General features: G+C 43.0%; 1 protein-coding gene across 12 annotated transcripts in view; it reads left to right on the top strand.

Annotated features, from left to right (window-relative positions):
- Positions 1-24,108, top strand: part of PKHD1 (PKHD1 ciliary IPT domain containing fibrocystin/polyductin) — a 252,139-nt gene that overhangs the window by 29,207 nt on the left and 198,824 nt on the right. For all 12 annotated transcript variants that reach the window (XM_069011802.1, XM_069011801.1, XM_069011797.1 and 9 more), the window contains 7 exons: positions 2,724-2,854; positions 3,380-3,515; positions 6,299-6,494; positions 7,955-8,022; positions 9,977-11,590; positions 11,761-11,904; positions 19,784-19,967. In XM_069011802.1, the coding sequence (XP_068867903.1) occupies positions 2,724-2,854; positions 3,380-3,515; positions 6,299-6,494; positions 7,955-8,022; positions 9,977-11,590; positions 11,761-11,904; positions 19,784-19,967 (2,473 nt within the window). The remainder of the gene's footprint in view (positions 1-2,723; positions 2,855-3,379; positions 3,516-6,298; positions 6,495-7,954; positions 8,023-9,976; positions 11,591-11,760; positions 11,905-19,783; positions 19,968-24,108) is intronic.

Below are 24,108 nucleotides of genomic sequence, written 5' to 3'. Positions count from 1 at the left end.
TGGTGGGCCTGGCAGTGATGGGTTACTGGCTGGACTTAATGATCTTGGAGGGTTTTTTCAAACTAAATGATCCACGATTCTATAACTGTGAAATGGCTGAACTCTGGTTAATCCCAGTCCCACTGAAGTGAATTCATATCCAGAGGAATATAAATGGAAGACTTGCCTGTGTTTAGGCACAAAGCTAAGAAACTTAAAGAAGGTAAAGCTAAACTGAATCTCCTTCCATTCCCATTATGCCTCCTCTCCTTGAAATAGCAGAGGAAATAAAGAGCGATAAATTCCATACCTGAAGACAAGAGCTGGAAAGAATTCTTTTTTTTGGTAGGGTTTTTTTTTTTTTCAAGAGGGATGAGTCTTGTCAACCCAATGAGAAATGTGGCAAACACTCTTGATATACCTGGACTGTGCAGTGAGAAACAGTCTCAGATTATCCTTTGTTTTCAAGCAGCAAGGAATGCACCAGAAACAGCATGACCCAGGTCTACTCCGACAAAGGCAAAGGTCACCAAGTTATTTTTCTGGGAATCTCCTCATTTCATTTTTGAGATCATGGTAATGAACACCACTGAGAGCAGTACTGGCCTTGCTGCAGCTCAGACATGTGGCTTAGAGATCTGGTTGTGCCATGCTTGGCCACCTTGGATCAGCCAGAGAAAAAGAAGGATGTAAACCTCTCCATGGATGATGAGCATGGGATGGACTTGGAGTAACACAGGGTTCCAAAGCTAGAAGTTATGGCGGCCTTATTCTTTGGTTTTGGATTTGTTTGTGGTTTTCTTTTTGTTTGTTTGTTAGTTTTTTTGGGGAGAGGGGGGTTGTTTATATTTTTTTCTGGTGTTGATTTTTTTGGGCTGTTTTCTTTTTTTTTGGTGCATGGGAAGAAAATTATTCTAACTCTACCATTTTTTTCCCTAATGAGAAGGTCATATAATACACTAAGGTTAAGAATCACTTTTAATTCATGGACAACCCAAATGAATCTAAAAAACTCTAAAAAGAATCCATCAATGGCAAGTTTTAATGCTTGGGCCTTGATTCTTCTTTCCTTTGCTGGCAAATCCTCTCCTTCTCCCAATTACAGTGATCTGTCACTCATTAAAAAGAAAGCAAACATAATGCTATCTTACGTTACATGTGCCTGGAACGCTTATAATTGGAAAGAATTACAGCTTCCATCTGTGTTTTTAATTTCTCCCATTTCAAATACCTCTCTTCAATCTCATTGTAAAGTGCACACAGGCAGTATTTCACTGCATATAGATATAATGTAGATATCAAAACTTAAGAGCATCAGTCTTTACACAACACTCGTGGATTCTGAACTCTAAATCTGAAGCTCCTTATCTGACAGCTCCCTCATTAGACAAGCAGATTCAGTTTTCTCTTCTTGCTCTTTCTGACTCTGCAAATTTAATGTTACAGGATGGGAAGGCAAGAAGCACCTTGTACTTTGCTGCTTCAGCTCCCTCTTGTCAAAATATCCCTGGTCTCAGTGGTGCCATGCTGGGGAATCCCCATGACCTAACTCTAGAAGCATGGAATGCCTTTCTAAAGATACTCCCATGTTCCAGTGAAGAGCAGGACCTTGCTGTTAATGTATCTGATTGCTCTTGTTGGCCTGGATTTGCTGCCAGCCAGAGGAAATCAAGATGAAACTTCTGTAATTCTCTGGTGGTTTAAAGAATTAGCAGGAAAAGGTAATTTTAGTAAAGTGTACAAGGGATTTTGCCATTAATATATGATTACCTTAACATAGAAGTTTGCTTACATCACATGTGAAAAGAGGGATAAAAGCTCAGTAGGTTTATAATATAGCCATGCTAATAAATTCAAATAAACACTGCATTAATTAGTACCTGTCTGAGCAGTCTGTTCAGCCATAAACCTAAAACTCTGCAGGGCTGAGAACTAGAGAAAAAGCTCTAAGTTTCAAGTAACGTTTCCTTTTTTTTTTAAAGTTTCTCTGAATTGCATCAAAGCACAAACTTCAGCTTAGAATTGCCTTTAATGCCCGCTCCTGTTGTCTTTCCTGTCTCTCTTTGAAATATCCCTGAGTCTTCTAGTTTCTTGGAAAAGCAAAGGGACACCTTGGCTCTTTACCTTGGAATTGGATGCTGAAGAAAGATCAAGCACAAGTCTGGCTTGTGTCAGGCATGATCCTGCATGGTATTGAAGAGGCTCAGTCTGGCACGAAGGAGAGCTGAGCTTGCTCAGTGCCCCATGGAACAAAACCCTCAGTGAATTCCCTCCCAACTCCAAGTCTTGAACCCTGCCAAGCCCCCTTTCTATCCCAAGCTTCCTAGACACATGCTACAGGCTTTTCTGACAGCAGGGAGCTTGGCAGCTGTTTGAACTGTGAGAGCACCTGCTGCGTTAAGCTCATTTTCCATTCTTAGCGCTTCTTCCTTCCTTCCTTGTTTCATTCTCGGGCTGGGGATCTGTCTGAGGGGGAGATCACAGGCCAGGGCTTGCTGGTTTAAATAAGTATGTCATTAAAAATAAACCGAGAAACAAACCCTGTATCGTGGAGGAGAACTCAAATAATAGGCAAGAAGGATCTCTGGTGCAAGACAGGAAGCCAGGCACAGCAAGGTGGAACAGATCATCATCAGATCAGCTGACAGACTCTACTGCCTTTTTAGTCATCTATAAACAAAGAATCCTTTGCATATAATCATATCCTACATATTGAATATCATGGAATAATTGTTTTTTTTTAGGAGGACTGAGAGTGACTCTCAGGGGGACCAATCTGGAAGGGGTAAATGCAGTGTTGTTTGGATCCCAGCCTTGCCCAATTTTGGAGGAGGGCAGAAATTCAACAAGAATTGAATGTAAAGTTCCTTCTCGGGTAAGAAACCACATTTTTTTGGGGAGCAGTCAGAAGCCAATGTGCCTTCCTATGTTTTCCTGGCCTAAGCTACACTAGGGGAAGGGCAAAGGGTAGCCCATCAGCCAGGTCTTGGCTGTGGGACAATTTACTGTGGACTCTACAGATTAGACCAGCTTAATTAAAAATAGATTAATAGCTGATTTATGAAAACCAGTGAAAAAAGCAAGCTCCTTAATTTAGTAAGGATATTACAAATTAAAAGCTGCATAGTCTGGGATTTTATTTACTAGCTTAATTTACAAGTATGGATATAGCAAATCAAAACCTGCATAGTCTGGGATTGTTTTAAGGTTTCTAAATCTCCATAGCTGCTCTTTCAAAGTCAACATAAATGTAGACATTTAAGTAGTGTCTGGTGTATGTGAAAGTTTCATCAGTGACATGTGCCTGACTTAAGTATGGGAGATGTAGGAATACAGGAAATAACTTTTTTTTTAATTGGTTCATTCTTAACCCTGAGATTTTCTTTCTCTCTCTTCCTAGGGGACAGAAGATGCTGCTGTCCACGTGACACTGATTTCTGGGTACCAGTCAACAACAGTAACCAACTTGTTCCAATATGATCCTTCCTTAAACCCTGCAGTTGTATCCCTGAGCAGGAACAGAAGTGGCATAGCAGGTGAAAAGGCTGCAGATGTGTATTGGACATCTTCTGGAGAAGGGTTGTTATTGCTGACAGTGGTGGGGCAGAGGGAATTTAGGTCTATAAAGTGTGATTTGACACTTATTTTGTTTTCTTTAAAATTTTAGTTCCTATATTTCCTGCTAGTCCTGGTCAGTCCTGGTTGGTTTTTTATTGGCTTTTCTCTTGCATACGTGAGGTAATGAGTTGCTTACCCTAGGCTGGTATGGATGATGTCCACAGGATGTCAGCTTCAGTATAGTCATGCTTTTGTGTCCTGTTTGTCTAACTTTGCTCTGAAATTATCCCACCCCTTCATTCAGTGATGGAATACAAGGTTTAAGCTGCATATCAGGAAAAGGTTTTTTCCCCAGAGGGTGGTTGGGCACTGAACAGGCTCCCCAGGGAATGGTCAGAGCCCCAAGGCTGCCAGAGCTCAAGAAGTGTTTGGATAACACTCTCAGGCACATGGTGGGACTCTAGGGACTGTCCTGTGCAGGGTCAGGAGTTGAACTTTGATGATCCTGGTGGGTCCCTTCCAACTCAGAATATTCCATGACTGTATTTCTTAGTAACAGATTCACCCATGTCAAGAGAAATGAGCTCTGGAGAGTGTCTTTCTCCAGGATCCCCAAGTGTTGACCATAAAGAGCATCATGTGCATTTTGGGTTGCTGAAAGCAGGGGATGGGCAACATTTCTTTTACTAGCTCCCATTTCCAAGCCAAACTGCTCCTTCCATTGTGACCTTGCAATGTGTTACGTTAAAATATGAGCACAGACCTCACAGAATCTGTGGGGATAAAATCATAATTAGATGTCATGGAGTGTTTGGCATTCCTGTCTTTTGAAAGTTTCTATTTGGGGTTGTTTGTTTGTTTTCTTTCACATTTCCCTCATTTTTTCCCCCAGGATTTTGGTTGGGTGTAGGGAATAGAAAGCATAAATGGTGAATGATGTTCACTTTGAAACAAGTTTTTTAGGAAGAAGGTTTAGTACATTTCTGTGTGGCAAACAGACACCAATTTCTTGGTATCTGAGAGAGAGAGGAAGGAAGATGGGAGGAAGACAGAAATATTCCTGTTTTCTTACCTATCCTACTCCCATTCCTCCAAGAGTGTAATAATCTGACTTTTTTCTCTGTTTTTGCAACCTTTCCAGCGAACGCCTTAAAGCTCCCCCAAGTTTGGTTGGACTTGGTGGGGATGTGCAGGGTTAGGTGACTGCCAGTGCCAAAATTCTCTGTGCACTCCCAGCATTTCTATTCCTTTCCCCAAATGCCCTTGTCATTTTCTATTAATCCAGAATGCATAAATAAGAGAAAACGTCCTTTATCATCTGAATATTATTCAGATACCACAGCACCAAGGGGAGGTTTTTGTAGCCGCGGGCAGCCCAGGTGCAAGGAATTCCTTAATGTTACAGTGTCTCATGAGCTGTGCTGGGGCTGAGTTCAATCTCCTACCCAGAACCTCCACGGCTTCATCTTTTAATATAATTTTCCTTCTATATAATAAAAAGAATAAATAAATTACACTGATGCCTTCCAGGCATCTGGGATTAAGCTGACAATTGACCAAGAGTCCAAAGAGTTCACGTTATTAACATATTCAACTTCTGAGGCTTTCAAACTTTATTTGAGCCTTTGTGAATGCAGAATTGAAAAGTACCAGCTCCAAGACCTGCTTAGAGGAGCAGGTAGTTGAGGGGAGCTTGGTACAGACTCTCCTGCTCCTTGGGAGCTTTTTCCTCTCTCCTTCATCCCTTCAAGGGAGAGAGGAGGATGGGATTCACCTCCTAAACACATCCCTGTGCTCGTTGTTTAGATGCTTTGCGTGTTTACTGAAGAGAAATAGTTCTGTGGTGGGATTTGCCTCAGTTCTTTTGTGTGTCTTACAGTAGGATGAACGACATAAAGTCTCTTTTCTCTTCACTGACCACAGATAGAGCTATCAGTGAAAATGCCTTTATTTGAACTGGTGGATACCACCTTAATTTTTTTAAGCTGTTTCAGAAGAAATTTCGGTTATGAAAGTCCCTTGTCTCTTGGCTTTGTCCTTTCCTGTTACTGCACTGCGCACAAATAAAGGAAAGATGATCCTGTATCATCTGAACACAACAGCTTAAATGGGAGAGAACCATGATCACCGAAAATAAAATGCTGGAGCTGGGCTGATTGTGTCTGGAATGGAGTTAATTTACTTCACAGTGATTTGTGTGGGGCTGTGTTTTGGGTTTGTGCTGAAAATGCTGTGGATAACACAGGGATGTTTTGTTATTGCTGAGCAGGGCTTACACAGAGTTGAGGACTTTTCTTTTTACTGTGGAAGGCTCCTGTTAAAGTTACGTGGCTCCTTAATGCTGAAAAGCAGGCTCTAGATCGTTTATCAGCAATTTAGAAAAGCCCAGAACCTCTCAGCTCCAGAGCTTTAAAGAAACTGGATTTGGGTTTTATTAAGTTCAGATATTTATAGGACAGACACTTATGGTAATAAGGACTTGAATTCCATCCTGAGTGTGGCTGAGAGTGGCTATTGGTGGCCATAACCAAGTTCACTGTGCTGATGTCTCAAGACAACCCTTATAGCTGCTGACCTTATGCAGGAGAGATTGAGTAGGGTACAGAGCCACAGCAACCTTCAACATTTTGGATTTGGGTTGATGGACAAGACTGGGCCTATTCTGGCATGATGAGACTGTGCTCTTCCTCAGGCAATGGTCACATCTGCTAAAATAACCATTGCAAGAAACACTGAAAGAGTTCCATTCCTTTCTCTGCAGGAGGTGAGGAGCTTCACATTGGAATATCTCAGTTTGCCAACTACCAGGGCTCAGATGTCAAGGTCCAAATTGGGGACTCGTGGCCACAGATCCAGGAGCAGACAGACCGTGGTGTTAATGTGACTCTTCCAGCCCTGCCTGCAGGGTGGTACAATGTCTCTGTCCTCATCAGTGGCATTGCTGTCGCTTCAAACAGGTGTGTATTTTCCTTAGAAGTTTCACTCTCCATCCTATTTGGTGTTTTAGGGTTAATCTGAAAAGGAAGGTTTGAGTTTTTCACAAATTCCGCACCTAACGGTGAATTCCGCAGTGTAGTATGAAATTATGAATAATTATCAAGGCATTTATTGATCTGTGGAACCCAAGTCAGCAAACTGCTAATGCTAGTCAATTAACTCCCCTTGGATCAGTAGGAGGCAGGAGAGAAACATTTTAGGAAAAAACAGTTGATTTGATGAAAAATGCATATTCAGGCAATCAAAGGTATTCACAGATTCAGGTCAAATGCAGATAAATCCTGCTGTAGGAAAACAGCAGAAGAAAAGAAACACTTTTCATCAGAAAAACAAAAGCTGGTTTGAACAATACAAAAATGCTTTGTTTGGAGAATTTTTAAATTATGCTATTTCCATCTCCTAAGGTGACACTTCAAGTTCATGCCTAGATAAATGTAATATAAATGAATTAAAATGTGGGGGAAAGCTGACCTGAAATTGGGATATAGGAATGCATTCACGAGCAACAGAGTTTTGTTCCTCAGCCATGGCAGCTGCCAGGAGTGATCCTGAAATGATGATACTGGGGAGAAATTAGGTGTTTTTATTGCTTGCAAACCAACTTAAGCTGCTTGTAGTGTTAATGAACTTCAGAAGGAGAGAAACTGTGGTTGGTGGGATGGCACAGAGGGATTCATCCCACCTGGTACTGGAGTCTGTTAGCAGCACCATCACTTCATCTCCAGGGATAGCTTGGAAGGAGATGGGTCATCCCAGGAGAGGACTCTGCTCTCTGGTGGGCTGGATTGCAGGATTGGGAAGGTCCCTTCTCTAAGATGTCTTTTTAGGGAAGGAGATGTTTTTGAAAGGAGGGTGATGAAAAAAATAGGTGTAGATGGGACAGAAACAGAGCTGCACCTTTATCTGGGTGGGCTTCAGGAGCTTGTGTCTGGGTTTCCACTTGTTCCAGTTACTCCACTCTGTGGCAGGAGGGTGTGAGGGGAGGAGGCAGCTGTGATGCCTTTTTGATGCTCTTGCATTGGGCATAGCTACAGTGGGATCTGCTTGCTAAAAAATCCGTATCCTTACTTCCTTTGACAGGCAATTCAGTTGTACTAAATTTGGCCCACAAGTTGCCAATTGATAAGAGAGTGTTTGTGATAGATGTAGCTCAAATGTGTCCCTGTCCATGGCAGGCCAGTTGGAACGAGATGACCTTTAATGTCCTTTCCAACCCAAAACATTCTGTGATTCTAAACCACATGGAAAAATTTGGGGTGTTGGGTGGTCTTGTCACTGTGACATCAAACAAAGGGAATGTGCCAGGTGGGTGCTTGACTTTCCAGGAGTTATAAGAATGAAAAGCACTGCAGTAGGATGGAAAAATAAAAGAATACCCCTAACTGCCCCAAATCCTTTCTGTGTTGCTTGTGTTTTGCAGGGTTGAGCCGTTAATCCAGTACCTCTCTGAGATCTTCAGCATCGAGCCGTGTTGTGGCTCCGTTCTGGGTAAACAGCATTGGTACATCTGCAGCCACTTATAGAGGTCAAGGGGATCAAGGGCACAGTTTTCCTGCAGGAATGGAAAGTGCATCCCATTTCAGATCAGTTTAAATGAGGGTGTTTTGAATCTGTGACCCTTTATTATGCAGACATCAACTGGCAGACAGCAGCGGTCTGGAAATGTGGGATTGTAGTGAGCATCCCTCCATCTGGTTGGCTGGCTCAGGTCTCCCTGTGTTTTGAATTTGATTTCCCCAAGTGTTTGCTCATGTATTCTTGCACGTTCCTATCGGGAAAACAAAGCATGCCCACACCTGGCTCATCTGTGCTGTTTCTTTCAGTCATTTTGCCCCCATCTTTCAAGGTTTTCCATGTGAAAGTTAGGTGGAAAGCAGAGTACAATTGTGGTTTGAAGCAAACAGTAATTTCAAGTGATCCCAAAAGGGATGTTCATTGTTATGTTGAAAAGACAAAATAAAAAAGCCCTTTTTCAATGTTAATTTTAATCAAAAGGGAAATATTTATTAATCCCGTTCTAAGCTTTTAGACACTGAAAATAATTTAAGTGTGTTTCTGAGCAGAACATCACTGAATTAAAAAGAAAAGTTTTACTTTAAATCTTAAAAAACAGATTTGGAGTGGTTGATTTATTTTGTCATTTGGCTGGTGATGGGGGAGAGTTGAATCCCTGTAGTGAATTTTACATGAGCCCTTAGAAATGCTTTTATAGAAGACAGGGAAATTCTTGTGCTACAACCTCAGGTCCTCCACAGATTGCTCTCCCAGGCTCACAACACAGTTAAAGACACAAAAATTCAGAGGCTTTGTAGTACGTGATTAGTTCAATAGTTTGTGAAGTGCTCAAGCCTTGAAAGATGAGAGAGTAGATAGAGCTCGGAGAGCAAATCCTATCAGTTTTGAAGATTAAGCCATACAACAAAAAATAATAAAACTTTTACCCTTCTTTTAATATTTCAGAGTAAATTGAAAACTAAATAAGAACTGATTAACTCTTTGGTTGTGGTTTTATGAATGGCTTAAGCGAAATTAAAATCTCTGCAGTCCCTCTCCCTTTACCTCTAGTCTTTTGTTGTCTCTAACACGTGTGTGTGCATCTGGGTTAAGGATTTGGGCTCACTTTAAAATAACTCCATCATAAACTAACTTATTTTTCAGCCAGATCATGGGAAAAGGAAGGCAGTGACCTTAATGGATAAAGAGGTTGAAGCAAGGCGGGACACTGGGACTACCAGTACTGTAAACAAAAGGAAGATGGACAGAGGCTTTGGGTGGGCTCTTCCCTGTGAGGGTGGTGAGGCCCTGGCACAGGGTGCCCAGAGAAGCTGTGGCTGCCCCATCCCTGGAAGTGTCCAAGGCCAGGTTGGACGGGCCTTGGAGCAACCTCATTAATGAACGGTGTCCCTGCCAATGGCAGGGGTTGGAAGGAGATGGTTCTTAGAAGTCCCTTCCAACCCAAACCATTCTGTAATTTCACAAAATATGACACCCTGCCTCTGAGTTTGCAAATAGTCACTACCAAATTCTGCTTCTCTGTAGGCAGCAGGATCAAACTACTTCCCCACCCACCTGTATGGACAGTCCCATTCCATGAAGAGTTCAGCCTCTGTTTACTCTCAGGGGTGCTTTCACAGTAGCTTTCTCCTTTTCTGTGGTGACTTTCCACTGTCATTTCCTCCACAAATGTCCCAGGATACTCGTTACCTTAATGTCTTGTCCACGTAGGATTATCCTGATATATGGCTGCTATTATCTAGCTGTCTTGTCGAAAAAAAGGACTTTATTTTTTCTTTCCTTCATCCTATAATGCTTATCAGCTGTATCATAAATGGTTTGGGTTGGAAGGGACCTTAAAGATCATGGTTTGAGATGGTTCAGAGATAGTAATGATTTCCTTTCCTGCATATAATACCCTTCAAGCCTTATTTTGTTTTGCACCTAGGTGGAACACTGCTCACAATCTCTGGCGTGGGCTTTGGCCAAAATCCTGCCTTGGTTTCTGTTTCAATGGACAATCAAACCTGTACAGTTACTCACCTGGCAGAAGAGACAGTTTGGTGCCTGACCCCGCCAGCTGCTGGTTTGTCAAATGAAGATTCACGGGACATCTCTGTCAGAGTAAATGTAGCCATCAGCAGTGGATCACTTCAACATGATCTCTTTGCAAATAGGACCACCACCTTTAACTACCAAAGAGCTTTGACTCCCCTCGTTACTGCTGTTGAAACAGAGCTCATAGATGGCAGCCTGCTCTTGAGCTTCCGGGGGATAAACATCACTGGATCTGTGGCTAAACTTGGACACAGTGAGTGTCAACTTGAGTTTCAACATGGCAACCAGTCTGAAATGTCTTATCAGTGCTCTCTGCCACTGAACAGCCTGGAACCTGGGACTTTCCCCATTCAGGTCATCCAGAGGCAGCTGGGATATGCTCAAGTGACAGCAAGGCAGCAGGCCCTCACAATAACTCCACAGATAACCTCCATATTCCCATCACAAGGATCAATCTGTGGTGGGATGTACCTCACTATATCCGGTATTGCTTTGAAATCCAGGAAGAATTTGGTACAGGTCAGCCTGGAGAGTAATTACTCCTGTGAGATCCAGAAGTCTGATAATGACTCCATCAGTTGTCTTGTCCTTCCAGGGGCCCACCCTTTGCACTATCAGTGGTTGGCTGAGGCATCTCAGGCTCTCAATGTCACAGTGGTTGTCAATGGGGTCCGCAGTGTGTGCCTTGGGGACTGTACACTCCACCTTCACGAGCACTGGACACCCCTGGTACATCTGGTGACCTGGAAGACCAATGGGACATTCACTTACATGACAATCAAAGGACAGAGGTTGGCCTGGCAGGGTGACAGCCCCGTGGTACGTGTGGATAACAGCACTTTCTGCAAGGTGACCTTCTGGAATGAGACCATCATCAAGTGCCAGACAGCCTGCCTGGCCCCAGGGGAGCACAACATTTCCATATCCAGCAGGAAAAGTGGCCGTGCTTGTTTCAGAGGGACATCCAGCATTCTCACCATCCTGCCTTGGGTGTACCAGTTTTACCCACGGAATTTCAGCACCAGCGGGGGAGGCCTGCTCAGCTTAGCAGGGTTGGCTCTGAAAGGAAAGAGGACGACTTCTGTCCTCATAGACCACCGCCCTTGTCTCGTTCACAACATCACCTGTGTGTTTATCCAGTGCATGGTGCCTCCGGGGAATGGCACGAGGGCTCTCAGTCTGAAAGTAGATGGACACTCCTATTACCTTGGAACAATAAGTTACAGTGAGGAATTTACCCCAGCTTTCCTTTCACTTGTTGCCACTGGCCTCCTTTTAACTGTGACAGTGTCGCGAGTCATGGAGACGGACAATATCCAAGTATTTGTGGGAGATTTTCCTTGTAGAAACATCACCATCACTCGCTCCATGTTGCAGTGCTCAGCTCCTCTGCTCCCTGTGGGAGAATACCCTGTGCTGGGCTTGGATATTCCCAGAGGATGGGCTTCCTCCAACCTGATGTTCACTTCTCGTCTGACAGTGACAGCTGCACGTCACAACTGGGGTAAGTCATGGAGGGTTGCTGCAGTTCCTCCACAGGGTTTTGTGTGAGGCACTGCAGTGACAGGGTTTTTTTTGTCATGAAAGCAAAAATTATGAATTAAAAAAAAATACATTTGTTGGCAGCCGGCTGTCAGGCTCTGTCTTAAATCCCATTTTCTGTCCTTTTCCAAGGTGGCTTGAATGGAGGACCAGTTTACTTGCATGGAACTGGGTTTTCCCCAGGGAAGACTTTGGTCACAATTTGTGGCACCAGCTGTGAACTCTTGGGCAACATGACAGTGACTGAGCTGAGCTGCCTTGCCCCACGCCCACGAGGTCAGTTAAAACTCAAGAACTGTCATTGTGTTAAAAATATCCCCTAAAATCTTGACCCAAAAGGGAGAATCCTAGTGTATCTCATCCCAGGGGAACAGAGAGCAGCACTGGAGACAGGAGAGGAATTAACACAGCATTGATAAAGTTTGGACTTGATGATGTTGGAGGTCTTTTCCAACCATAAGGATTCCATGATTCCATGACTTCTGGTTTTTCAACTCAGTCTGAGGACAGATGGTGTCAGGGTGTGTTTTTGTGTCAGTGGCCATGGATGTTGGGCTAGATCCACGGTGTGCCTGTAGCCACACTTGCACAACATCAACATTTCCTCACAGCAGTTATTCCTTGGCAGAGCTGCCCCACATGAAATACACATATGGGCTGCAGCGTTGGGTACCCAAGCACCTCTTAGACATCATGATCATCTTAATGAATTAAACTCCCTTAAATGCTTTTTCTTCTGAGGAAACGGTCTCAAGTTGCACCAGGGAAGTTTCAGTTCATATATTAGAAAAATTTTTTCACATAAAGTGTTTTCAAGCATTGGAAGACAGTGCCCAAGGAAGCGGTGGAGTCATCATCCTTGGAAGAGCTAAACAATTGTGTGGATGTAACATCTGGGGAATGGCTTAGTGGTGAACATGGCACTGGTGAGATGATGGTTGGACATGGTGATCTTAAAGGTCTTTTCCAACTTCAACAATTCTTTGATTCTGTGGCCTCACACATTTTGTGTTTTGGCTGCATGGTGGGATGGCCTCAGTGGGGTAAAGATGTGGAAGGAAAAGGCTGAATGACTGGAAGGGTGAACAAATGACGTACCAGGGCCAGTTCATACCTTTGGGAAGCTGGAGATGAGGATTTGACTTCCTTGAGAGGAGGATGGGATCATCCATCATGACCAGAGCACCTTCCTTAACTGGTAAGAGGCAGCATGGAATGATGATTTCCACATCTCTCAAAGAGGGAAATAACCCCACCTGAATTTTGGAGCTAACTCTTCAAAATGAGCATTTCTTGGGACAAGATATGTTTCCTCTTTTTCCTACTGAAAGCTCAGAATTAGGCTTCTCATATCTGAAAAAGCAGGATTTAAGACTTTTAAATCTCATTTGAGCCATGTCCCATTCCTGAAATTCTAAACATGGAGTATTCACCTTGGTGCTTGACTCCTCAGTGGAGTCCCCCTCCCTGGAGGTGTCCAAGGAACGACTGGATGTGGCACTCACTGCTCTGGTCTAGGTGACACGATAAGGATTGGTCAAAGGTTGGACTCTGCAATCGTGGAGATCTTTTCCAACCTAGATGATGCCATGACTCAGGGATTCCAACACTCAGAAGTTTAACATTTCAGCCCCTTCATAGCTCTGAAGTCAGAGAACATCTGGAGGTCTGCAGAAATATTTGCTGTTCTGAGGCTGTCCAGACATCCAATATCCATGTGACCAGAGATCCATTACCTCTTATCTTTTGTGGACTTGAAAGAAAAGTGGCAAGTGAGAGTGTCCATCAGGGTAAATTTCCATGGGTTTGTTCAAAGATGTGTGGAATATCCATCCTCCAAAATAGAAGTTGAATAAATTATTTGCCAAGAAACCACTCTAATGTGAAATCTAACATTCTTTTGAACAAGGACTGGGATAGGAGGCATCCAGGTGTTCTCTTCATCCTCACTTATTCCCAAATTCTGAATTTACTCCTGCCATTTTGAACAGTTCCTTTGATAGAATCCCAGAAAGAGTTTGGTTGGAAGGAACCTTAAAGGCCCTCTGGTTCCAATCCCCCTGCCATGAGGAATACTAAGAAAAATGGAAGGGAAAAAAAAAAAAAAGGGGCTTTAAAACCCAACCACAAGCACTCAAAAAGAGACACCAAGAGGACATAAAGAGCTCAGTTTTCTTTGTTTTAAATGAGGCCCAGGCTCAGCCCACAAAACTGCTTGTTGTTTTAAATAGAAAAAGACATGGTGCTGGCGTGCTGGAAAAAAAATAAAGCACAAAACGGGGCACCCTGGTAACTGCAGGGAGACTGACATAGTAAAATTTAATCACATTGATTCACACTGTGTCCAGAACTCACTGAGTGGTTGCTGGCAGAGGGAGCCTGGGGACAACAATTTTACAGGCAGGACCACGATGCTTGTTCCTGTCACTAGATGTCAGCAAGTGAATGCTGATCGCTGGTTGTGTGTCTGGAGAGGAAATGCAAAGGAAGCATTGCCTCACCCTCTCTCTCCTGCCCTGGGTTTTGCAGCCTTGCCAGTTTCACCAGTCCAGTTGCAAAATATTTGCTAATTAAATATTTAAAAGCAAATATCTTTTTTTTCCCCCTTGCCTTAAAAAGACAAAAATCCTTTTCAGGCTGGTCAAATCTGTGTTTGTCAGGCTATTTGTGCTCCCTGAGACAGTTGTATTTCAGCCTGTGTACGTCTACATCTGGCATGGGTGAATCTGTATATAGAGTAAGATGCCTTCCAGATACTCTTCCACTTAATGCTTAATATTTAAGGACTTTTTTTTTTAATATTTAAGGATTTAACCCTGCCCCTCACCATGTTTAGGGCATGAATGGATGGTTTAAGTGCAGTTAGTCCAGTCTCACTTCATGGTTTACATTGTGCTGTTTACCTGGGGAATTTTGCCACTTGGCGCTAGCACATCCAGGGTTCAGACCCTTCTTGCACTGCCTCATCCACATGGGAGAGGTGGTAAAGAAACTCCAGAGATGTAGGACTGTGAAGGAATGGAAAGGGGAGGTCTGTGGTGCCCCAGGGCCCCTCAGTGTTGTGTCCAAGTTGGATGCTTGTCTGACCTTTCCCAGCTCAGAACTGGCTGATGTGAAGAGTTTAAGCTGCATTTCTTCTGTTACTGAGGGCTGTGAAGCAGAACTCCCTCTCCTCTGGCACTGGGGGATGTCAGGTGGCAGTGGCTGCCCCGGGATCTCAATGCTGGGTCATGTTGTGTCTGGCTTGTTTGAGATTAGAGATGTCCACGTGGGAATCCCCAACCGGTCCGTGTAACTCTCTCGTGATCCAATCCATAGGGCAAGGCTCTGCAGGTAGGAAATGTGACTTCTTTCCCTTTGAGCAAGAAGTTTTCTAAGAGATTAGGAACTGCCAGGCTCAGCAGGATCCATCCATAAGCCTTCCCCACAGGGATTTCCTTAGGAATGGGTGTTGAGCCGGGTCGCAGCGAGGTTTTGGTTTGATCACTGGCAGGAGCATGTTACTGAGACCTGCTCACTCCAGAGCACAAGGAATGGGAATGCAGGACTGGACTCTTTCATGGAAACTGTTGTCTTTTGCAAGATGCAGAAAAATCAATTCAGAACAGAGCTAAAATTTGATTTTCAGCCTTAAAGCTTAAAAAAAAAAAAAAGAAAATTAAACAAAATTAACAAAACCCCACCGACTTCAAGGAAAAACAAAACCAAATGAAAAAAGCCCAAACTTGACCCATGAGTCTTTAAATGTAAAGATATAAGTGGCTTGATTACCTTGCCTGGAAGAGTCCAAAAGCTGTGTAGCTGTGGCACTGGAGGACATGATTTAGTGGTGGGTTTGGCAGTGCTGGGGGAGTGGTTGGGCCCAGTCTTAGAGGACTTTTCCAACCAAAATTATTCTATGATCCTGAAAGTCCTCCCCTTCTCTCGTTCTTGCTTTGTTGCTTGTGCCACTGCACGAGTGAAAATGCAGCTGTAGATTCTGTTCAACTCAGGTTAAATTTAAAGAACATGTAGTTAATGTCTGTGGGACTGAGTTGGTCTCCTGTGAAAGATGGGAAAACTGGCAGGAAGCTTGAGGCAGATGAGAAAAGAAGTGATTATTCCTCTCAGGTGATATTAGTGTAGGTACCATAAATAATTTTGCAGGAAGCCAGTCCTGGAGATTTTATGTTTGACATAAAGGTGAGGGTAAGGAAAACACCTTTTAAAGGAGATCCATCAGAGTAAAAGCAGAGCCTGATTTGCCTGGTTGCATGAGCATGCTTGGAATAACAGGTCTGACTTTAGGGTTGTGATGTAACAGTTCTTTGTTAGTGAGTCCTGGACCTGCCATTAACTAGACTCCACGGGTAAAAGTGGATGTTTAGGGAGGAGAATGTAGATTAGAGGCTAGAAATGTGACTGGTTTAAAGATGAGAGATGTGGTTTGGTGGAGCTCTTTGAATGGGGCAAGAGGAGAGAGAGGAATGAGTTTTGGTTGTAACAAGGAGGTTCACTGAGCCAGGACAACGGGGAATAGAGCCAGGGAAATGTGGGGATTTGCATGAGCAAATGCAGAAGATATGAAGAGAGCCTGTTGTGGTGGTGGGGCAATTGAGACCTCAGTAGAAGCCAGGACCTCTGGTGTTCATTGTGGACACCAAACCAAAGGATCCAAATGGTCCCTTCTGTCTTTCAAATCCAGAAATGAAGTTAAGAGAGGGGAATAAAGCATATTGATTACATGGCAGGAATGTTCTGACAGTGAGATCTATCAGGCAGGGAATAGATGCTTGAAAGTCACCTCTTGGGACTTCTGAAACCTGGCTGTGTGAAATGAATGTCTCACAGGGAGCAATTCTTCATAGGCAGAGGTGGGACTTGATGACCTTAACAGGTCTCTTTTTCCTCTCCCTTTTATTACCTTTTTTTTAAAAATTCTTTGTCTTCCCCACTAAGCACATGTTGACGTTGTGCTCCACAGTCCATTTTGTGAGGGGTGGCTGACTGGGGATGTGAGATTTGGCACTGGGACTCCTTGGGCAGTTCTTCAATCAACCCCCAGCTGCCCTTGGAGCCTCCTGGAGGTTTTAGCCTCATCACATGTCCAGCAGTTGTTATTAAACAGTGACCCAGAACAAAGCCTTTGTGCTGAGCATCCCAGGATCCTGGATTAAGCCAGGGTATCCCTCAAAGCCAGGGCTGGGGGTAGTCAGTCCCTAAGCCATTACCACCATGCAGAGATTTGGCTGCCATAGTGTCTGATCTCAAAAGAGAAGCTGTAATGAGCTGAGTGCATTCATCCCAGCCATGGGATTGCAGGTTTGATCTTTATAGGGAGTATAAAGCCTAAAGCAGCTTCATTCTGGGGTTTGAACACTAACCAATTAAGCAGGGAGAAGAACTGTGTCCCAGAACAGGCAGAATATCCTTTTAGGATGTGCCAAAAGTGTGTTGAAATCTTTAGTTGATATTTTTTGCTGCTGTTATGGTAGGAAATAATGGCACCAATAATACCAAGGGCTGTTTGTATTTCATGGTCAGAGGAACGGGAAGGGAAAGGACAAGACTTCCTCCTAAATGAATAAAGATATTAAAACCTCTGGGAGAAGGGAAATATGAGGACCTTGGAAAGCCCCAAGGAAGGAATGGGAAAAGAACATCATGTCTTAGAGTGATATCTCCATCTGATGGACAGGAGATGTGCAGTGTGGAGATGAGATTTTTCCCTCCTTCTACTTGAGACAAAGCAATTCTAAGTTTGATTCTGGGGTCTGCAGATTAAGTAGAGTCTGCTTGGATTTTGCTTCCACTGATCTCTTTACAATCCTTTGTAGCCATGTTCTAAAACGTAGGTTTTATAAATTAATACCTTTGTTTGCCTGGTCTGAGTTAAAAATTATTTCAGCTGTTGGTAGGATACCAGGACTCATGTCCCTACAGGCATGATAACATTGGGATGAGGGCACTGGAGCACAGCAGAAACGCCCAATTTCCACATTTTGGATTTTTTTAAAAAGTGCCAGACTGTTCTTGTGCTGAGCTCTCAGGGCTGTGTGGGAAACACCTTCTGGTGACCTACATGAGCAAGGCAAGTTCTTTGGCAGTAGCAAAATGTCGAGGAAAAGAGTTACATCCGGAGATTCTATGAGTAGTTTCCAACATTCATCCCAAAATAGAGTTCAACATTTTCCACATAAGGTTTTCCACATAAGAAAGCTGCAATGTTCTTTTCAAGACCACAAAAGAAAACCAAAACCTTCGTGTGATGAATTGGGTTCTGCTGCAGGTTGTTGCAAACGCATGATCTTTGCAGCATTTCGTCCTCTTGAATGCTATTTACTTATCAAAACACAGATCTTTAGTGCTGCTTAAGATGCCCTTGGAATGTCAGGAAAGACCTAAGGCTTTTGTGGGAGCCATAGAATACCTGAGGTAGCTCTAGACAGAATTTTTGGACAATAAAAACAAAATATAGCCATCATACTTTTCGGCTTCCCTGCCTCTTACCTGTCTTAGATGTAGGTCTTCAAGGAAGGGATTGTGTTTGGCTCTGTCTGGATGCCAAGCATAAAATTGCCACTGGATTTGGGGAAGGAAAGGGATTAAGCAAATTGCAAAATTTGTGAGCATGTGGTAACTTTATTTTCTCTTTCTAAAACCAGAGAAGAAAAATAGTGAAATGTAAACTCTCTCTCTGAAGTTCAGAGCAGATGGAATGATAGGTTTTAATATTTCAAAAACACCTGAAACATTAAACAGTTATAAACTCTTCAGAAATACCCCATATGAAATAATAATTTTTAGCAAAATGTGCTAAATATTTTAATACAGGAAATAGAGCATTTTCATATTGCTACAATTTCAACCCCCATTTTTTAGAATTGCTTAGGAGACAAGATATTCATTGACAATGACACTTCCCCAGCAAACAAGGTACCTTTGGAAGAAACTGGAACTCACAAAAGCAAATAGGAAAAAACCCTGTCTTGATAAATTCCCATTGATTGGATTTCTGAAGCTTGAGAAATACTCTTGGATGCTAGAGTGCACTCTGTTATACTGTCCACAGACCCTTTAAGGAGTTCATTACAACTATTTGGTTTGTTCAGGATTAATGAATATTGTCCAAAAGTCAGGGTTTTGAGAGAAACAGTTTTAATGTCTGTCATGGTTTAAAGCTTAAAGGACTCCTTTTTTAAATTGTTAAACCCAAATATTTCAACTGAATCTGAACTTCAGTGACAGTTCGTAATATTGGTGTTTTTTAGCATTTTTGTCTGGATTTAGAATAGGAAAATCTAATTTCTGCTCACAGAATTTCACTGAATCACTTAGGTTGGAAAAAACCTCCAAGAACATTGAGTCCAACCTGTGACTGATCCCCACCTTGTCACCCAGACCAAAGCACTGAGTGCCATGTCCCGGCCTCCCCTGAACACCTCCAGGGTTGGTGACCCCACCACCTCCCAGGGAATTGCGTTCCAGTGCTGAACAACAACAACAAAAATTCTTCCAGGTGTTCACACCACTTGTTCTTTAAATACACCTCAAAACAGCTGCTCCCATTATGATTTTTATCTCATCCATGGAGTTAAACTTGGACCACATCTCAAGTCACACTCAGCTACAAAGCAAGGTGAGAGATCCCAGTTCCCACCAGTTGCCCAAGAGCCCTTCAAGTGGTGTCAATGCTTCCTCTAACCCATTCCTGGATTTCAGACTTATGATAGATGTTGTCACATTTCCTTGGTAAAAGGTTTCTGCCGTATTCCTGAACTGTAAACCATGGTCTAGCTCTCCCAGAAGAAATGTCCATGCTTGTATTTAATTCCTTATTTCATCTCCTTCTGGACAGAGCAGTTTGATCCCAAAGACCACCCTGACTCTCAGGGCACAAGGGAGGTTACACCTTGCTCACACGAAGCAAGCGGGGCTGAAGGAGCTGCACGGAGACCTAATTATCCTCAAAAAGGATGCACCTAAAGAGAGGCTGGGTGCACATCAGGAGTCAAAGGATCATGGAATGGTTTGGGTTGGAAAGGACCTTAAAGTTCATTTAGTTCCATGGGCAGGGACACCTTCTGCAATGACGCCTCTCAGTAGTTAAAATATACTCTGTGTCAGTGGTGTTTAGGCTGCGTTGGGTTATTCTTTTCCCCCTCCTGTCTTGCAGCCCCTTTGGCTGTTCTCTGTGGTCTGACACACTTTTCTGCCAACTGCCAAGAGGACAGGGCCACCTTCATTGAATGTGACATCCAAGTCACGGTGGGCACCTCCCAGCAGAGAGGATCTGTGTCCTACCTCTACGTCTGTGGGGACACCCCACCCCAGGGGCGTTTTGCTGGACTCTTTGCCAGGTTAGTGCCGTGTCTCTCCAACAGCCGAGTGGGTCCATCCACGAATAACATCCCCCACATATTATTCCACCTTTTGCAGAATTGTCCCCTGCCAAATGATGGACTGAAGGAGCAAATTCCTAATTCTCAATAGAGCAGTTTGGCCTTGAGACCACTAGAGAGCTCCGCTGGGTTGTGGAATTCATTCCTTGTGCCTATCAAAAATCTCCAGTCCCACCCCCCCCCCCCCCCCCCCCCCCCCGCTTCCCTCCTGCCTTTTTAAAGTGTTTGAGAGACATCAGAAAATCCATCTTGTAAACAGCCTGCTTTGTTCCTTCTTAGGTTTTAATATTTATCTTCTGATCCAAAGCAACATCTGGTGGATGCCAATGGGAAAAAGATTAGGCATTATGAAAAGCAGAAGTCTTCTTTTTTCTGCTTTTCTCCTTCTTTTTTTTCTTCTTCTCTTTTTCTTTATTTTTTTTTTCTGCTTTGTTTTCCTCCAAGCAGTTTCATGAGTAAAAAGTCAGGGAGTAAATTCAGCAGGGTGTGCAAGGGTGCTTATGCTTTGCAAATCCAAGGCTAGGTTGTCCAGGAGTATAACTTGTAACTTTTGCCTTTGATGGAGCAGTGAGGATTTATTCGTGCAGAGCACTTACTTCTAGGAGTAAGTGGGATGTCTGAATTAAAGAATAAACACATGAATGATTGGAGGATTTAGTTTGGAAGGGACCTCAAAGGTTGTCTTGTTCCACCCCCTGCCATGGGCAGGGACACCTTCCACCATCCCAGGTTGCTCCAAGCCCTGTCCAACCTGGCCTTGGAAACTTCCAGGGATGGGGCAGCCACAGCTTCTCTGGGCACCCTGTGCCTCCCCACCCTCACAGGGAAGAATTTCTCCCTGATCTCCCATCTGAATCTCCCCTTCCTCAGTTTGGAGCCATTCCCCCTTGTCCTATCACTCCATACCCATGTGAAAAATTCCTCTCCAGGCTTCTCGTAACCCCCCTTTAGATACTGGAACAAGTTGAACAAAGCCTTCCAGAAGTTATTTAGTAAATAGAGAATTAGAATAGCATGGCAAGGCATTGCCCATGATCTGCTGTACATGGTGGACCCACTCCTGGCTGCTGCATCTTGCCACAGTCCAGGTATTTCAGCGGAGTTGCAGAGGTTTGATCCTCATCGTGACCTGATCCTTACATCACACCTGGTGTTGATTCACCAGAGGGAGCTCTGGATACCCTGAATCGAGGGGGGAAAAACCAACTGGCATTCACTGTACAAAGACAGCAGGACACGAACTGCACAATTTTTAAAACTTGTTTAAAAATATAAAAACTAGAAGTTTCCAACTAAAATTAATTAAAAAATAAAAAGGTCTACACAGCTGCAATACCTCTCTCTCAGTCTGTCACACTTCTCCCTCACCAGCTTTTTAATTTGACCTAGATTTCATAAGGTCTGGGTTTTTTAAGAAAATCCTTGTCAGCTTTGAGAAAATCAGTGTTAGGAAGAAAGAAGTTATTTTCCTGTTGAGGAGACAGAGGGCAGAATTCTGCCTTGGTCTGTACAACTGGCCGAGTGTCCAAAGCCACACTGTGCACTGGTAATGACCTGTAGCATCCCAGGAGATGGGGAGGACAGATCTTTTGGAGAAAGTAAGGAGACTTAGAAGGAGGAAAAAAGTGAAATTAAACTAATTTCATCAGTTTTATTGCTCCCAGAATGACTTGTTTCAAATCAAGAAATGCCTTGGCTTGAAACAAGTCATTCTGGGAGCAATAGGAGAGTCTTGTCTTGTCTGGTTGAACTTTGCTTTGCTTTTCCTCACCTCAGTGTAACCCTCAACCAGAGAACCAACAAACTCGAGAGGGACTGGACAACCCCATATGTGTTTCTTTCCTTCTCCTCTTTCCCTGAGTATCAAATTGTGCTCAGCTCTTCACTGATAAAAAAATGCATCTTCAATGATATAATACTGCTACTGCTACTACTACTACCACTGCAAATCCTCCTATGATTACTTTTCTTCTTTCTCCTTTTCTTAGTTTTGGCTGCCACTGGAGAAAGTCATGAAGTCCTTTTACTGACTGTTTGCTTATTTTCACTGTGGTTTTTAGTCCAATTTAATTGTGAGTGCCTCAGAGACAGGGTTTATTATTCCTCCTGGGAGTCTTATCAGGGAGAGATTTCTGAATCAAATCAATCAACTTTTTTTTACCTACTATTTTTGCATTTTCCCCACTTCTTCAATGTCTTTCATATTGTCTTAACTTTTCACCTTTTTGTGCTCATGCTTCTTTTTTAGTTAGAAATTAAAACTTGGGCTGATTTTTTTTCTAGTGAATTTACTTCTAAAATAGTTCTTGCTAAAGGAAAGTAGGGGCAAAGGTTGTTTGTTTTCAAAAAAGTTTCCTGATTGGAGAAATCTGTGAAGAAATAGAGGGAAAAAAATCAGAGGTTTGAATCATACAAATTAACTTATTTCAGAAGTTCTGAAAACTTTTCCACATTTAAGTTCAGAAAAATATTTAATCCTAGATTGGATTTGCACAAAAGTCTTAGAAAATTTAAATGGTTCCACCAGAAAACAACTAATTTGAGGATTCCTGGAATAATACATATTGATTGATTTAATTAATAACAGTAAATAATAACAATAATAAAAATATATATGAATTTGATCTCTGTGCAAATGCCCAAGAATTAAAACATTTGTCCCAGGACTGGGACAAAACTACTGAAGTAATTCCTGGCTTGAGTGCACATTGAATCTCTCCTGTACTTTCTTACCAATTTTATAGAATCACTGAATAGCTTGGGTTTGAAGGGACCTTAAATCTCATCTCATTCCAACCTCCCTGCTGTGGGCAGGGACACCTTCCATTATCCCAGGTTGCTGCAAGTGCCATCCAACCTGACCTTGAACACTTCCAGGGTTGGGGCAGCCACGTGGACAATTTTTTTCAGCGATATAAATAACTCTTTTCCTTATCTAGTCTGTACAACAGCTCATCCTTTATCATCATATTCCTTTGAAGAGTTGCAAGTTTTGCCATGAACAGCATTTGTGCCAAGGTACATTCCTGAATTCCCTGTAATAATTCACATACTTTTCTTGCCTTCCCCTTAAAAACTGCAATTTGTTAACAGATTTCCAGCATCAATGTTTCAGGATGTGATTACACAAGGACAGAAAGGAACTGGCTCTTGTTACAAGCAGAGCTTATTTACTTTTTACAAAAACTGTGAAAACCACTCAAAGGTCCTTGTATTGACTTGAATGTTTGGCAAATCGTGTCCATGCCCTGCATCCAGCTGACCACCACCCCCTTCTGCCTTTAAAACAGCTGATTATTTAAAAGAAGCAGTTTTTTCTTGGAGCTTTAAAAAGAAATACTCTGCAGTCTTGAAAGATAGCCCAGTCCACTGAATTGTTGTACAGGACAAGATCTGTTCTCAAAGTGTTGCTATCAAAAGCAAGCACAGTTCCCCAAGGCCAGCTTTTGATTATTGATACAGCAGAGGGAAATGTTCATTTAAATATAAAAATAAAATTTCCCTGTTAAAAGGGTTCAGCAACTTGCTGAAGCCTTTTTTTTTTTTTTTTTTTTTTTTTTTTAGTATTTTTGTGGTTTTTAATGTGGCTGATTCCTTTAACACTTTAACCCTGAAAAAGGGCAACAAAACATACAGCCCCTAAATGCAGGTCAGAGCAGGGCTTTTTTTGTAGAGTGAGCTGCTGCATCCAGCAGGGAAGTTTGAAATCTTCAGGGTCATCAAACTACCCTTGATCATCACCCTCCTGACAAAGCTCTGCGTCCTGGCTTTCCAACTGGGTCAATTTTGGGAGAGCTTTGGGCAAGGGAGGTGCTTCTCCCCCTCTACTCTACTCTCATGAGATCCCACCTGGAACAGTGTCCAGATCTGGGGTCCCCAGCACAGGAAGGACATGGAGCTGTTGGAGCAAGTGCAGAGGAGGCCAGGAAGATGATCAGAGGGATGGAGCATCTCTGCTGGGCAGAAAAGCTGGGAAAATTGGAAGATTGTTCAGCCTGGAGAGGAGGAGGCAGCAGGGAGACTTTAGAACATCATTCAGTGCCTAAAGCGACTCCATGAGAATTGGAGAGGGACGTGGACAAGGGCATGGAGGGGCAGG

The sequence above is a fragment of the Aphelocoma coerulescens genome, chromosome 3 (assembly GCF_041296385.1).
Source record: "Aphelocoma coerulescens isolate FSJ_1873_10779 chromosome 3, UR_Acoe_1.0, whole genome shotgun sequence".
NCBI classification, from domain to species: Eukaryota; Metazoa; Chordata; class Aves; order Passeriformes; family Corvidae; genus Aphelocoma; species Aphelocoma coerulescens.
Note: the sequence above shows the minus strand (reverse complement) of the source record. Positions and strands in the feature narration are given on the sequence as shown.